Source organism: Crocodylus siamensis, chromosome 7 (genome assembly GCF_052110815.1).
Source record: "Crocodylus siamensis isolate JL-2025a chromosome 7, ASM5211081v1, whole genome shotgun sequence".
In the NCBI taxonomy this organism is placed as follows: domain Eukaryota; kingdom Metazoa; phylum Chordata; order Crocodylia; family Crocodylidae; genus Crocodylus; species Crocodylus siamensis.
The window spans coordinates 2238383-2253170 of NC_143401.1; the positions used below are offsets into that span (position 1 = coordinate 2238383).

The window sequence follows — 14788 nt, forward strand, 5'->3', positions numbered from 1 at the left end:
CACCTCCATTCAACGTTTTTTAGGGGTCCATAAATGAAAAAAGATTGAAAAACGCTGCTTTAGCTGCTCTGCTTCCTTCCTCTTCTGCTGCACCTCCATGCATCAAATTTTTAGACCCGTGAAAAATGTTTGAGGCAACCACACTTCCCACGCCCCTAAAAAAAAAAAACCAAACCCACAACACTGCACAACCCAATCTCCATGCTCTGTGATAAGTTCAGACTATAACGTGCAAGTTCAAAGTATAACATGTCGCATTGCGATGTGCAAAATTGTGTTTCACTATCTTCAACAAAAATCAAATGCCTGGAAATCTGAGCTCCAGATTATTTCTTCTTGATGCTCTTCTCCCTCTGCAGAACGTAAATTCAAGCGCGCATCCTACTGCGACTACTTAAAGACCTCCTTCCAACATCAACCCAGCCAATCGCAAAAGAAAGTGGACCAAGAAGAGAAAGAAAACAAGAAAACATTGTGAAATGCTGCCCTCTCATGGGGGGAATCCTCCTACCTGTGCATGATCTTCCTGCATCTCAAGTACTGAAGACCAGTTCTTCTTAGTGCAACAGGTACCCTGCTGAGGCATGAATTGTTGGTCCTCCCTGGAGCTGGGACCTCGTGCTGCTATTCCAGGATACTGGCATATCTTCCCATTCCTAACCTAATGTTCATATTCTCTGTACCTGTTGTGGGTGCTCACAGAGCTCCTGTTGGGGAGAGGTTGCTGGGGTCCTGCATACAACCCCTTGTTGCAGTGAGGGGCATTTGAAAAGCATTGTTGGTTATAGTCGTGTTGGTCTGAGGACACAGGCAGACAAGGTTCTTTGGGTAAATGTGAGATCTTTTATTAGACCAGCTAAATAGCTGGGGAAAATTGTTCTTTGCAAGCTTTTGGGTACAAACACCCTTCTTCAGGGAGTTTGGCAAGACTTTTCATCACTTGTCTTCCAACTGGCTGGAGCAAAGGGCAGAGGGCTTGGAGGCGCGGAACAGGACCTGTGCCTCTGGAGTCAACAGCAAGCGCTCGAGCGAGTGATCACAAAAAAAGCATCATATAGAAACTTGTTCTAAACACGGCAGAACTTCATTTGCAAGAGAGAGAAGTGAGAAGCCCAGCCCCGATCACTAGCCTCAGTGAGCCGGGCCAGCCCGCATGGGCTCACACCCACAGCTGGGACCAGACTGTTTAGATCTCAGCTGCTCTCGGGGGAATCCATGCCAGGGCTTGTGCTGAGATCTCTTGAAAAACATCAGTCCCTCCGCTGTGGGTGTTGGGCCCTGCTGGAAGCTGTGCCCAGTCCGCAATAAGCAGGCTATCGCTCACGATGGCAGAGCCCCAGGCAGAGGTCAGCAGGACGACCTTAACTGCAGTAGCTTGGCACAGAGACAGAGGATTGCTTCCACCTTAAGTCTGCAGCACTGAACTATTAGCTGTGGGCATGCGGGATAAGGAGGGGGGCTGCACTCAGGGAAAGGATACGAGCTGGAGTGGAAAACAACTCAGCCCCTGGTCTGCTCATTAATGGCAAGAGCAGCTCTCCTGCTTCATGGAGAGGGGGCAGGGGAAAGCGTGGGGAGAAGGGAGACTGCAGCAGGTTAGCAGCAGTGGGAGCCTCTTTAATAGAAGCACAGGGCTTGCATTTGAAGCCACTGCCATGCACACAGACTGCCCGGAGCCCCCAGAGTACCAGAGGGAGAAGCGAGCAAGGGAGGACCCACTTGGGGGAAAGACTGAGCACCTCTGCCCAGGCACCTCCAAGCAGCCTGGTCACTTGTTAGGCGTTTGTTAGCACAGTCAGACTTTGCATGTCCATAGCCTCTTCTTGGACTCTAGTCAGGTCTGAGCCAGGATGGTATCACCTGCAAGTTACAGCTGGGGAGACTGAGGCACGGAGAAGGGGGTCACTGAGCAAGTCGGTGGGAACAGACCCCAGGAGTTGCAACTCCGAGCCCTACAGCAGGGGAGCCGGGACTAAGGAGACTGCAATGGGAGCTAGGGGGGCTTTTGCTGCCCCAGGGAGGGTGCTGGATGTGGGCAGGGGAGACTCCCAACTTGGGAGTGGAGGGCGAGAGATGCCTCAGTCTGCACCAGGATCTGGGGACAAGACCAAAGTGCAGGCTGCTGCCTAGCTGGCCTCTCCTCATAGCAGAGGGGGCGTTTGCCAGCCGGGCATCCACCCTGCCATTCGCAGAGAGGCAGCTCCCAACCCGGAGGCTCTGCCTACTGGGGCCTGATTTTCATGTCCACGTACTTGTAGGAGTAGTGGTAGCCCTTCCCCGTGGACCAATTGATCCCATTGGCAAAGGTGCTGTGCTGCCCCTTGAGATAGAGCCCGTTGAGGTTGGAGGAGTGGCACTTCCCGTACCACCAGGCGCCTTTGTAGAGGATGGAGCAGCTGTTCTCATAGTTGTCGTTGTCTTTGTCCATCGTGGAGAACGGCAGCTTGTTGTGTCCGCTCAAGGAGTCTCCTGCCGAGGGGAGGAGACGCATGCCATGTGGTTTGGCCTGGCTGGACTTTCTCTCGCGCGCAAGCTCATGATGCTCTTGCCATCCCTGGCTGCAGTGAGAGCAGAGCCTTGCCTCTACGTTGCTGGTTGCTCTTGATACGCAGAGCAGCTTTTGCACTCTTTTCTGGGGTGGTGCCCACCAGGCTTTCTCCTCTGTGGCTTATGTCCATAGCTACATGCCCTGCTACCCTTGTCTGTAACAGCCCTCATGCCTGAGATTGCCGATGCAACAGACCCTTCGCCCCTCCCGGTCTATGCTCAAACCTCAGAGAAGCCACTAGTGGAACCAGTCCCACGGCCTCCCGCCTGCCCTAACCAGATGGCACAGGCACCAGGCCAGGCTGGCACACCGGGGCCCAGCTGCTCACCCCTGCCCCAGCCAACCGTGCCCGGCAGCTGGTGCCAGGTCACCCGCGGAGTGGCCCTCGCTCACGACTCACCCATGTTGCCGTCGAGGAAGGAGCCCAGGGCGAGGGCGTACTTTTCCTGCTCGCTCAGGATTTTGAAGCTGGTATATGTGGCAAACGTGGCGCTGTCGTTGAAGTCCCTGGCGTCGATCCGCAGGTGGTGCGTGTCTGGTGCCCGAGGGGGAACAAGGCATCAGTCCCCAGCAGAGCGGCGTGGGGGTGACGCCACCTCTCCCTGCCACCACGGGGACTGCAGACCCGCCTGCAATGCCATTAGCCTGCTTGGTGGGTCGGGGGGAGGAAAACCCCCAAGCCCACCCCCTAGCCTGCTGGACACTTGTTTTTCACCATGCCCAGAAAACAATTTCACAGCCCTTAAAGTGCTGGGTTGCCAAGACAACAGCCTGCCTCACTGGCCAAGTCGGCCTCATTACCCCCTCCCCTTTCCCTGCCTGCATGTACCCACGGTCTCTGGCCGGAGGGGATGCTTGCAAGCCGATTAGGGCAGAGGCCACGTTTTCATTCTGCCTTTGCACAGCGCCCAGGCAGCAGGCGCTGGTTTGCAGGCAGGACTCCTAGCTGCTGCTGTTGCCCAGGTCATAGCAATCCCCAGTGCTGGAGGCTGCAAGTGGGAGAGGACTTGGGGTGGGAAACCTTGTCAGAGCCAGCCCATTCCCTTCCAGCATCTGGTGCGACACGGGAGACTGGGCACCCGGGACAGGGCAGTTCCTGTTTCTCAGCATCGCAGGGGAATAGCAAGGATGGAGCCGCCCCACAAATGCAACAGGCTCCATCCAGCCCAGCTCGTAGGGATCCTCACACTGCCTAGAAACTGCCCTTGCTAGCCAACCGCAAAACCCATTTGGGACTCTTCAGCACGTTCGGCGCCCAGCCGGCTCTGCTGGTAGCTGGCCCTTGGCTTCGGCACAGGCCGCTGCAGGTGGCTTCTACAACAGTCCTTTTGTCCCTGCCCGCTGCAGCTTGGCACCGGCCTTTTCCGCCGGGGGGGTCCGGCCCCTGCTGCTTCTTGCTCAGTGGAGGAGATGCTGAGGCCCAGAGCACGCCCCGGTGCCACCTCGCTTTCCTGGATCTTCCCAGCACGGTCCATCTCCAGGCAGAGGGAGCAGGAGGGAGCTGGCAGCTCCATCGAGTGCAGCCCCCAGCTTGCCCGGCCTTCCCGGGGGCTGGCGCAGCCCCTCCATCTCCTTACCGGTGCTAGTGAGGAAATGGATGTTGTCGTTGCCCAGCCAGAACTCGGATGCGTGGTTCCCAAAGCCCCTCTTGTAGGACTGCCAGCCCCGGTAGAAGTCCACTGACCCGTCCTGGCGCCTCTGGAACACCTGGGAGAGCGCGGGGAGAGCTGCAAAGGCCACGTGCGGGGAAGGGGGCTGAGCGCCGTACGGCCGGCTGCGATGCTCGTGGCCAGGGGACCTTCCGGTGAGCCCGGCGAGCTCTGCAGATCCCCTTCCCCAGCTCAGGGGCTGACCCCAGGCCTCTCGCACCCAAGGCGTGGCATGCTCCGAGGGTACCTGGTGCCACCAGCACCCAGATGCTCTCGCTGAGACCGGGTGGGTTCAGTTCGAAAGCCTAACAGACCAGAGTTGGCTGCCTGTTCCTGGACCCTAACGAGCCCCCCTGGAAGCCAAGCCCTTGCCCCGCTCCCACCCCAGCATCCTCCCTCCCCCCTGCCAGCCCACACCGGGGCAGCCGCTGGACTCACCAGCCAGCCTCCGCCATCGGTTTCCATGTCGCAGAAGACGGTCAGCCGTCTCCCCGGCTGGGGCTGGATGGTGTACCACCCGCTCAGCGCATCGCCCTGCTCCAGCAGCTCCTTGCAGTTCCTGGCAGCTGGCCGGGGGAGCGTTGCGGATGGAGAAGGGAGGCAAGGGAAGGGGGTCACTGGTTCTCTGCTGCCCTCAGGACTAGCCAGGCCCTGCTCCTGCACCCGGGTCCCGGGAAGGGATGCTGGCTGGGACGGCGGGCGCGCACACCGTGGCTGGGGCTGGCCCTGCCCCAGCTGTGACCCAGAGCCCTGAGCTGCAGCCACAGGGGAGGTGCCCAGGGCAGGCACCCTATGCCACAGCCCTGCTGCTCTCCAGGCTAGCTGTACCCAGGCACAGCTGCAATCCCACTGCCAGATGCCCGGAGAGGGCACAGGGGAGGGTCAGATGAGTCACTTCGGGGCTGCTTTGTGCCAGAGGCAGGCCCTCAGGGAAACCTCAGCTGGTGACCTGTGTTGCTCTGGGTCTGCAAACCAGGAACGATCCCAGCTGCCCGGAGCTCGCGGGAAGCAGAGGGGGGATGCATGTGGCAGAGCTTGGCGCAGCGGGTGTGCAAGGGGCAGGACACCTTGGTAGTATCCAGCCGCGCTCTTCCATCCTGCCAGCTACTGGAGCTGGTCCCTTAGCCAGTCCGTAGCACCCCTGGCCTTCGACATGTGGCTCTGGGGCTGATGGTCCTGGCAACCCCTGGGGTCCGTCCGGGAGCTGAGCGAGCAGAGAAGGAAGGCGCCTACCTGTCTGGGAGCAGCTGTCGGGGGCCGGCAGACCGCATGCATCCCCTGCGGGAGAGAGTGAGCAGAGGTGTGACGGGGCAAGGGGGGGCAAGGCGCGCATCTCCCCGGGGCGAGGACAGCCTCGCTCCTCTCCCTGCAGGGGATGGTCGGCTCCGACGAGGCTACTGATGCCGACTGGGGGAGCCGCAGCGGGGCTGGGGGCTGCGTCCTTCTCAGCACGAGCAGAGGACCAGGTGAGACCCCAGACCCCGGAGGGGATGTGCGGGGAGCACCGTGGTGTCACCAGGACCCCTCCCTGACTCCCATTCCCCCCTTCGAGTTACCTTTATCTCCTTTCGGGCCAGTCTTCCCTGGGGGGCCCACGGGGCCTGGCTCACCTGAGACAAGAGACCGGAGAAGGGCATGCTCACCTTTCGACCCGGCTGCCTTGAGACCCTGTGCGGGGGCAGGCGGGGATAGAGCAGGCTGGGCGGGTGGCAGAGGCGTTGGCTCCTAGGTCCCGGGTTCGGATCCAGCACAGGGCGGGTGGGCCGCGGCCGCGGCCAGACAACGGCCGGACGAGCGAGCGGGTCCCAGGCCGGCTGCCTGTGAACGTGGGTCCCGGCTGCACTGAGGCGGGGGGAAGCCAACGCAAACCGTGCGGTCGCAGGGGCTCGGAAACTGCCCGTTCTCCTGCACGTGGGGAACGCAGCTCCCCAGACTCGCTTTGTCCTCGGTTTGGCACCGAACCTCTGTCCGTGCACTCATCGGTGCCTGTCTGTCCATCCCAGAGGCAGCCAGAGCTAGAACCCCAGACTTCCCCTGGCCCAGCCCGGCTAGCGACCCCTTACCTGGGGGCCCTTGGGACCCGGGTTCCCCTCTGGTCCCTGGCGCACCGTTGGTGCCCGGCACGCCCGGTATCCCCGGCTGGCCCTGGAAGAAGATGGCCTTGTCCTTCAGCTCTGCAAGAGGCCGAGAAGCTGGTCAGGGGGAGGCCAGCGCGTGCAGAGCCTGGCACTGTCCTGCTGATCCCTGGGGCCGGGGAATCGCCCTCGCCGCTCCCACCCTGGGCTGAGACACCCCTGCTCCCAGCTCGCTCCAGCTCCGATAGCCCAGTCCCCGCCACCACTCACGGACACAGCTGCTGGACTCTGCAGCCTGTCCAGAGACGCCCTGCGGAGCACCAGCCACCAGCCCGAGCACCAGGGCCAACAGCAGCCCTGTCCCCAGCGCCATCCTGCCCTGCCTCAGCCGCCTCCGACGTGAGCAGCTCTGCCCTGAGCCCTTAAGTAGCGACGGGGAAAGGGGCAGCGCGGGGATGGGGCGGGGGGATGCCCCGCGGCCAGCCCCGTGCGTTGGGCAATGCCCAGAGCCGCGCGCGGGTGATGCAAGAGCAGAGTTTTCCGAACCTCCGGGTTCACAGCGGTCATGCAGAAAAAGCAAACACCTGAGTTGTGCAACCTGCACGCGGCCTCGCTCAGAGCTGCCCGCCAACCCCAGCCCCCGCCGCCTGGCCCTTCCCCTTCCCCTTCCCCGGCCTCGGTTACGTGGTGGTGCTCCGGGCAGTGGGCGCGCTCTGCCCCAGAGGTGGCTGCACTGCAGCGGTGGGCCCTGGTGTGGTGGGCAGGGGGAAGCCAGGGCTGCAGCCCCCCAAGCACCGGTGCACTGCCACAACCTGGCCCAGCTGGGTCCCACACGTGTCCTGCCACGATTGCTGCTGTCGCTTGACGGGTCTCATTGCGGGGCCAGGGAACCTGAGCTGGATTGGAGCAGACCCTGGGGACACCTTCGGCAGCTCCCCGCTCCTGTGCTCGGGCATCCCAGGCAAAGCCGCCCCCAGCCTGGCCTGGGTCGGGTTAGTGCATCTGGCAGCCTGCGCCGCGCAGAGCCTCCCCGGGCGTTCGTCTTTGCAGCAGAGCCAGGGTCGCTCCGGGCTGTTCGCGGCCCCGAGCCACCGAGACGTGCAGCCCGAGGGCGTTGTGTCTCTGGCGCCCAGAGCAGGAGAAAGGGGCAACGTGCCCCACGGGCCAGGACGAGGCAGCGGCAGAGCTGAGAAGGACCCAGGAGTCTTGCGGTGCCAGCTCTTGCTCTAACCACTCGCCTCCTTCCCGCTCCTGTTGCCCTGCAGCTGGGTGCAAGGCTCTCACCCACCCTCGTGCCACGTTCCCAGGGCCTGGGGGGAGCTCAGGAGACCAGGCTTTGTCCGCAGGCCCGGCCCTGCCACGGAAGGGATCTACTCAGGTCCCTTCCGACCCTAGAAACTATGAAACTATGACCCCTGCAAGGACGGCGGAGCTGGGCTGAGCACTGGGAGGAACTCGTCACGTGGACTCGCTGCGCGGCCTGCTGCGGCGCCCGGCGCAGCGCTGGCTGCAGCCTCTGCTCCCGCAGCTGATGGTAAATGGGGGTGGCTCCCCAGACAGCTCAGCACAGTGCTGACCCCCCAGCTGCCTGCCCCCGTTATAGCTCAGCAGAAGGTCCTCTGATCCCAGCTCCCGGATGGTATCCGCTCCACCGCCCCATGAAGCCGTCTCCCCTGGCAAGGCACGGCTTCCTCCCAGCCCGTGCCCTTGCCGGCACCCTTCTCCGGGGGGCAAGGCGGTGCCCATGGCCAGGGCCAGACTCTGCAGACCCACGGGGCCATGCTGGCTGGAGAGTACCGCGAGTCCCTTCCAACTATGAGACCCCTGGGAGGACGGGGGACGGGGTAGGGTGGCTCCCAGGACTCACCGACCCCCGCTCCAGACACGCCCCAACAAACCGGGTGTTTTTTCCCGTTACATTTATTGCTAGGTCAGTCACATGCATGACCCCGAGACTCAGCACTTTGTGCTTCTTGGTAGGAAGCAGAGGTCCTAGCACCGCGGCCCTCACATCAGCACCCTGGGGCCCTGATTTTGGAGTCTGGGGCCTGCCACCCCGGTGCCGCTTCACGCACTATTAGCTTCATCCCTCGGCGTTAGGCTTTGGTACATGGCCCACACAGTCCCCAGTCCAGAGGGCTCTTCCTCTGCAGCTGCTTGTGGCTGCAGGGGACCAGATGCAGTGACCCCAGGAATCGCCACTACGTGGGGCAGGCACAGGCCACGCCGGCGGGCAGCATGTCAGGCACAGCTGTTCAAGCCAGGAAGGGGTAGGTGGCCGCGGTGGCCACGCCGCAGTTGTTGTCCCTCATGGCCATGAGGATGTAGCCGTCGTTGCCCCAGTACGTGGACCAGGAGTTCTTGATGAGCCAGTAGCTTTCCCCCTGCAGCACCCCGTAGCCCACAGCCAGCACGGCGTGGTCCAGCTCACTGAGCTCATCGCCTAGGGAAGAGGAAGGGAGAGAAAGTCTTATTCTAGTAGAAGGGACGTCTGCTCGGCCTGCGCCAGCACCGGCCACTGCTGCAGGTGCCGGCTGGGGTCCCTGCGTGGAGGGGAAGCCGCCAGCCGCCCCCCGTGCCAAGCCCCAGCCCTAGGATCTGCATTACTGTACAGACCGGCACGTTTGCAACAAACAGCCTCCTGCCCCCCGGGCGGGAAGAGCCCCTGCCCCGCTGGTCTGCAGAGCCGCGACCGGGCTCATCCCCGGCAAGCATCGGCAGAGCTGCCGCGGCACGTCCCCGGGCCCGTGGCCCCCCGCCCCGGCAGACCCGGGCTCACCGCAGGCAGGCTCGTAGTAGACGCCGCTGGAGTAGAAGGCAAAGGACTTGTGGGAGGCATCGATGTTCACGGCCACGGGGCCGTGCTTGTAGAGAGCAGCTTTCAGGGCCGTGGCATTGCCGGCGGCCACGCTGACGTAGCCGGCTACTTTGGCGACGGGCTCAGACTGGTTGGAGTGGCAGTACCCGTTCTGGAAGGGAAACGGGTGGGAGACCCAGGGGACGGATCTGAGCTCCCCCAATTTGCCTGCTTGCTGGTGGCGGCGCTGAGTCCCACCGCAGAGCTGCGGGCGGGCGGCTCCCTTGCACAGGCATTATCCACGCGCATTAGCGCACGGCAGCATTCGCGGCCCACGTGCATCCTGGAGCCATCGGAGCACCCCACGCCTCCCCTGATCAGTGGCCAGGCCCCTGTCACAGCCCCGCTCCCAGCAGCATGGCAGCACGCGACAGGGCTCTGCAGAGGGATGGCTGGCTCTCTCCCCCGGCCCCAGACTCACCTGGCCCAGGTACGGCCCGTAGGACTCAGTGCTGGGGATGCCGTGCTTCATGATCCACTCGTAGGCCTGCCACTCCTCGCCCCCGTCGCAGGCGTGGTTCCCAAAGCCCCAGGAGCAGTCGATCAGCACTTGCTGGGACAGCGGGGTCAGCTCGCCGGTCTGGGGAGGGCCAGGGAGAAGGTGACGGTGGGCTCCCAGGCGGGAAGCCCAGCTCAGGCTGGATAGTGGGTGGCTCTGGGCGCCGTGCCCTGCCCACCCCACTCCCCTCTGCCCCCAGGTGCCCGTCTCACCTGGAGGAAGAGGGCCCCCTCCAAGGCCCCCGTGGTTGCAAAGCTCCAGCAAGAGCCGCACACGGCCTGGTCCTTCACGGGGGTCACGGCGCCTGGGCAGCGAGGGGTGAGACCAGCATGAGCTGGCGTTGGAGATGCGCTCAATGCTTCTGGCATCGGATCGGGAGGGGATGGCTCCGCAGAGACCCCCCTCCTCCCGCGGGTCACCAACGCTGCCCAGGCTGGCGCCTGCAACCCGGAGCAGATGCTGGTCCTGCCCGAGGCGAGGGGAGGTAGCAGGAGGCTCGACCCCGTCGAGGGACCGGTTGTTCCAGGGAGAGGGACATCTTAGCCCCTTTCCAAAATGCCAGACCGCCCGCGGCTAGGGCCAAGCCAGGCTCACTCACCGTACAGCCGCCAGTCCAGGCTCTCGGGCAGGATGAGGCGCTGATGCCTGTGCGCCGGGAAGGGCTGCCCGTTGTTGCGCGCCCCGCTCTTCAGCCGCCCCCGCAGCACGGCCACCTCCTCCGGCGTGCGGTCGGCCAGGTGGTTCAGCGCCAGCTTGTAGGGCAGGTTGGCCCGGTTCTTGGAGTGCACGTACCTGGGGGCGGCGAGAGGAGGGAGAGGGGCCCGTGGGACCTGACTGCTAGTCGCCCTGCGAAGACCCCAGGCTCCCAGATGGGCACGGACAAGGGAAGCTCTGGATTTGCACCCGCTGAGGTTTCAGCTTCTCAAAGCTCAGCCCGGCAAGGAGCCCAGGACAGGATCTGGGTCAGGGCCCGTGGGCTGCTGGGGGACACGCCGAGGGCAGTCAGCCCCTAGCCCCTGCGCACGTTGAGCAGCCACCTGCACCCCTTCACGATGAAGGGGATGCCTTCGTCTCGCAGCCCGACAGCCCCCCGGCCCCCAGCCCGTGCCTCATGTTGTGGATGAAGGCATGCTTCCGGTGCTCCAGCTCCCTCTCGCCGCTGTAGCGCTTCCCAAACTTCTCCTGGTAGTGGTGGAAGAGGTGGTGATGGGCTCGGTCTGCCTCGCCGCTGCGCCCAACAAACTCCTGCATGGGGTTGGCCATGATCCAATGCTCCGGCCCAGCCCCCGGCCAGTGCTCGCACGTGATCCCTAAGACACGGGTGCGAGGGACCATCAGGGCGTGGATTCGGGTACGGATCAGACACCAGCCGTGGGCAGAATCAGTCAGGGGGAAAATCCCGAGCCAAACATCATCGGGCACCGCTGTGCCCCTCCTGATGGCAGAGCGGACCCCAGCCGGCCGCTGCTGGTGTCTCCGTTCGGCAGCTAGCCTTCCCCCGCCTCGTGCCAGGCTCAGCACTTAGGGCTGGAAAAAGCCTCTTGTACCTTGTCTGGTCCAGGTTCAAGCCCCCAGGGTTCGGAGGCTGGACCAGAAGCAGCATCGCTATCACGCAGGACATGCCAAGGGGCTTCTTAGCGCCCCCCACAAAGGCAGCCGTCGCAGATGCACATGCTAATAATGCCCTCATCTCCCCAGGAGCAGCCCCGTGGATCAGTCAGGGCATCTGGCATCGGCGTTCAGCTCAGTCAAACCGAGGCACAGGGAACGTGGCATTGGTTAGCCAGCCTGGGTGCCGCTGGCGCGTGCAGTAGAGCCGGCCGAACAAGAGGAGACCCCTCATCTGAGGACGCGTGTCTTGCTGGGAGGGGCAAGCTCACCATGAGCTTGCAATAAGAGACTATGCTACTCAAGGACACGGGCCTCTCTGTGCAAGGGGACACTCGGGCACCAAGGGATGAACTACTGCTTTGCTTGCCATTCGGGTGGGATCTGGCCAGGCGTGACCATGGTTTTCATGGGGAGTCCTTTGGAGGAGAAGGACTTTGCAAATAACGTGCCTGGCAGCTCTGATGAGTTGAAAGAAACATAATTTAGGGTCTAAACCATGTTTCCCTCCAGGCCTTTCAAAAAAAAAAAATCCAAATTATAGCAACTTTCTACAATGACACAAGGTGAAGGAGAAGCAATTTGGCCTGGCAATATCGACAGGGTGAGGCTGAGAAATTCAGAACTCAGGGCTCGCCCGCTCTCTTTCCACTAAAGCAACACGCTGAAGCGGAGGTGTTCGGAGAACATCTATTTCCACCCCTCCCAGGCGACATTGGACTCGGCGTGGTCCCGGTCTCGCGTGTGCGATCACAACCGATGCTGCGCTCCAAGGCGTGGGATGAGCAGGACTGTGGGGCACTCACCCTGGGGGAGGCTGAAGACCCCGGCTGGGAACTTGCGGGAGAAGCTGGTGTACTGGATCTCGTACTTGTCGTAGTGGGAGCCCAGCAGGGTGTTGAAGCCGCGCATCTCGTAGTGCACGGGCGTGGGGCCCTCGGCCGAGCTGGCCACCCACAGCGTGTACAGGTTCTTCTTCCGGCCCCAGTAGGACACGTTTTGCCACACGCGGCACAGCTGCCCCTGGTAGTACTCCTCTCGCACGGGCTGGGGAGACAGTGGGGGGGGCTGAGCAAGGGGGAGGACTGCAGGCACGAGCAAGAGAGGTTGAACTGCGGGAAGTGCCCAGCTAGCCGCAGGGCAGCCCATGCCCACACGTTCCTCCAGGCAGAGGGGCTGTGAACTTCCCTAGCCCATGGGGGGTGTGCACGGGGGACAGGGAAGGACAGGCCGGAGCCCCTTCTCTTGAGCACTCATGCACGAGCTCCCCGGACTTGCCGCTACTCCAGGGCAGGGCTGGATTTAGCTTGCAAGTTCAGGGCCAGGGGTGCAGTTGGCCCATGTCCCCCCCATGCCTGTCCCCAGCTGGGGTGGAGCAGGGCGAGAGCCAGCCACGGAGCTGCCGGCCTGACTGCCTGGTCCCCTGAGACGGGGGCTTACCTTGAAGCCGTCCAGGCTGGGGAAGATGCTCTGCGGGGTGATGAGGTACTGGTCGGTGCCGTTGACTCGGAAGCACTTCCGCACGTTCACCTCCGTCTCGGTGGTTTCTGGGGTCACCTTAAAGCTGGCCCCGAAGGGCCCCACGGCCCCAAACTGGTACGTGATCACCTGCCCTGGAAGAGGAGATGCCCGAGGAGGGCAAGGCATTACCAGAGCTCCCCTGCCTCGGACGCCCCATCGGGGAGCGGTGCCCAGGGGTCCTGAGCCCCCCTGGAAAGCGAGGGGAAGACGAACGGAGGCAGCCGCTGCTCTGGGCCGAGGGGTCACACTCATGAGGACACACCAAGCCTCTCTGCAGAAGTGTGCAGCAGTGGAAAGGAGCTTAATACCCCAGGGGGTCGTGTTTGAGCCCATATCCAGCCTCGGGCCCAAAGCTGCCCTCCAGCTGCTGTAGGCGGATGCCTGGTCATTTCAGCCGGGGCAGGTCCAAGGGGGCTGCCCACGGCGCTGGCCACGTTGGTCCCCGATGGGCCAGATGTGGGTTCCCCTGGCCCCCCCAGCACTATCCTGCCTAGGCTGACGACCAAACCCCGCAGGCACCTGCTTGGAGGTCACCCTGCAGACGGGGCACAGGTCTGAGCAAGGACTTCACCCCAAACCTGCACGCTGTAGCCTCAGAGAGGACTCCCCCCCGGCAGAGACCGACCCACAGAGCTGGACGCCCCGGGGGCGCCCCGCAGTGCCGCCGGACCCAGGGGCCCGGGGACGATGCTGCTTCCCTGCCCAGGTCGCTCACCGTTGTAGTACTGGATCCGGCTCTGCTTCCCGCTCAGGTTGTACCAGGCTTCGAAGGGCTCCTTGATTTCAGCGTAGGGCAGGTGAAGGACCCCTGCCAGACACAAACGGGCAGGAGGTGGGTCAGCCGGAGCCTGCCCCAGAGCGGGCGAGCGCCTCTTTTCCAGGCAGAGCATTTTACCGGCTGGGCTTGACCCACCCGCTCAGAAGGGGGAAGTTTGTCTCCATCACGAGTCCCGCTGAGGATCCCGCAGGGGAGAAGAGCAGGTAAGTCCATTAAAAGGGGCAGATAATTTGGCACCGGGGAGCAGAGGCCTCCGCCTTCCAACTCAAGCCCTTTGCAAGGGCGAGTGAAGCCTCCCGGGTGTGGCTCTAGCCCAGACATGGGTCCACACCAAGCCAAGCCCACGGCTGGAGCATTACCTGTCACGTGATAGACCTCTCCAAACGCGGGGGCCTTCTCCCGCAGCCTGCACTCCGCTCCTGGAAGGGAAAGGACCTCTGTGTTGCAAGCCCAGCTCCCCGCTCCCCGCAACGACAGGCGGTCGGAGCAGCCCAGCACCGGGCGACTCGGGCGGAGGAGCTGGAGGGCAGCCCCACCGCCGCGGGGCTCCGGCACCCGGGGGACGCCAGGTTGTGTGCATGACCCGTAGCGAAGGGGCTCCCGGGCTAGCACACGCGCTTGCCTGGCCCCTTAACCCCCCGTCCAGCTGAGCCAGGACACCACGCACCCCACAGCTGCATTTGCTCTGCTTGAGGCCAGGCTGGATTTTGAGGGCATGAGTCAGTGGCACAGAGCAGGGCACCCCGGCGTCCCAATGAGAGCGTGGGGGTGCGCGAGGAGCCCTTGGCCATGCATGGGGCAGGTCCCCCCAGGCCCTGGGCACCCTTGCCAGTTCAGCAGCCCTCCTGATCCCACTGGCTTCGGATGGGAGAAGGGGCAGAGCAGGGAGCTCCACTCACCTAGCAAAGTGCTCCATAGCAAAAGCATCAGCAGCCCCATCCTTGCAGCCAGCCCCAGCGCGCCTCCCCAGGGCCACCTTTAATAAGAGCCTGGATGCAAATCCCTGGTGCTCGGCTGACCAATGGAGCAGGCCAGTCCCTCGCTATGGGTGGGGCAACACAAGTTAATTAATTTGGGGTGGCAGGGCTTGGTCTTCCCTGCCCCATTGCCTCTGGTGGGGTTCCCAGGGGGCGGCACGTGTGCACTGCAGCTTGCACCGCAGCTGCAGAAGCGGGCTCGGCTGCACTGATTTTGCTCAGCTCTGTGCCATGAAGCCCCCGGACACACCCGGTTAAACTGCAGCGATGGGGACC

General features: G+C 63.2%; 2 protein-coding genes across 2 annotated transcripts; both read right to left on the reverse strand.

The window, feature by feature from the left end:
- Positions 1–823: 823 nt before the first annotated feature.
- On the reverse strand, positions 824–6683 carry FCN3 (ficolin 3). Its single transcript, XM_090056766.1, has 8 exons — positions 6543–6683; positions 6261–6371; positions 5754–5807; positions 5431–5475; positions 4636–4763; positions 4126–4255; positions 2949–3083; positions 824–2469 (listed from the first exon to the last, which is right to left on the reverse strand). The coding sequence occupies exons 1-8, from the start codon at positions 6643–6645 to the stop codon at positions 2222–2224; spliced, it is 954 nt and encodes a 317-aa protein (XP_089912892.1). The 5' UTR covers positions 6646–6683; the 3' UTR covers positions 824–2221.
- A 1504-nt stretch (positions 6684–8187) lies between these two features.
- LOC149859262 (digestive cysteine proteinase 1-like) lies at positions 8188–14559 on the reverse strand. The gene is made up of 11 exons (XM_090057181.1): positions 14435–14559; positions 13895–13954; positions 13473–13565; positions 12677–12849; positions 12043–12283; positions 10737–10938; positions 10227–10420; positions 9841–9932; positions 9551–9709; positions 9052–9241; positions 8188–8715 (listed from the first exon to the last, which is right to left on the reverse strand). The coding sequence occupies exons 1-11, from the start codon at positions 14472–14474 to the stop codon at positions 8528–8530; spliced, it is 1632 nt and encodes a 543-aa protein (XP_089913307.1). The 5' UTR covers positions 14475–14559; the 3' UTR covers positions 8188–8527.
- Positions 14560–14788: the final 229 nt, after the last annotated feature.

What these genes read in the sequence shown, in the direction of transcription:
- FCN3 (XM_090056766.1), bottom strand. Translation starts at nt 6,645, where the DNA reads ATGGCGCTGGGGACAGGGCTGCTGTTGGCCCTGGTGCTCGGGCTGGTG. An exon ending in CGGGTCCCAAGGGCCCCCAG is followed by an intron (nt 5,808 to 6,260) that starts GTAAGGGGTCGC and finishes CTCTTGTCTCAG; the next exon opens with GTGAGCCAGGCCCCGTGGGC. An exon ending in CCATTTCCTCACTAGCACCG is followed by an intron (nt 3,084 to 4,125) that starts GTAAGGAGATGG and finishes CTCGGGCACCAG; the next exon opens with ACACGCACCACCTGCGGATC.
- LOC149859262 (XM_090057181.1), bottom strand. Translation starts at nt 14,474, where the DNA reads ATGGGGCTGCTGATGCTTTTGCTATGGAGCACTTTGCTAG. An exon ending in CCAGCCTGGACGGCTTCAAG is followed by an intron (nt 12,284 to 12,676) that starts GTAAGCCCCCGT and finishes CTGTCTCCCCAG; the next exon opens with CCCGTGCGAGAGGAGTACTA. An exon ending in ACGGGCCGTACCTGGGCCAG is followed by an intron (nt 9,242 to 9,550) that starts GTGAGTCTGGGG and finishes TTTCCCTTCCAG; the next exon opens with AACGGGTACTGCCACTCCAA.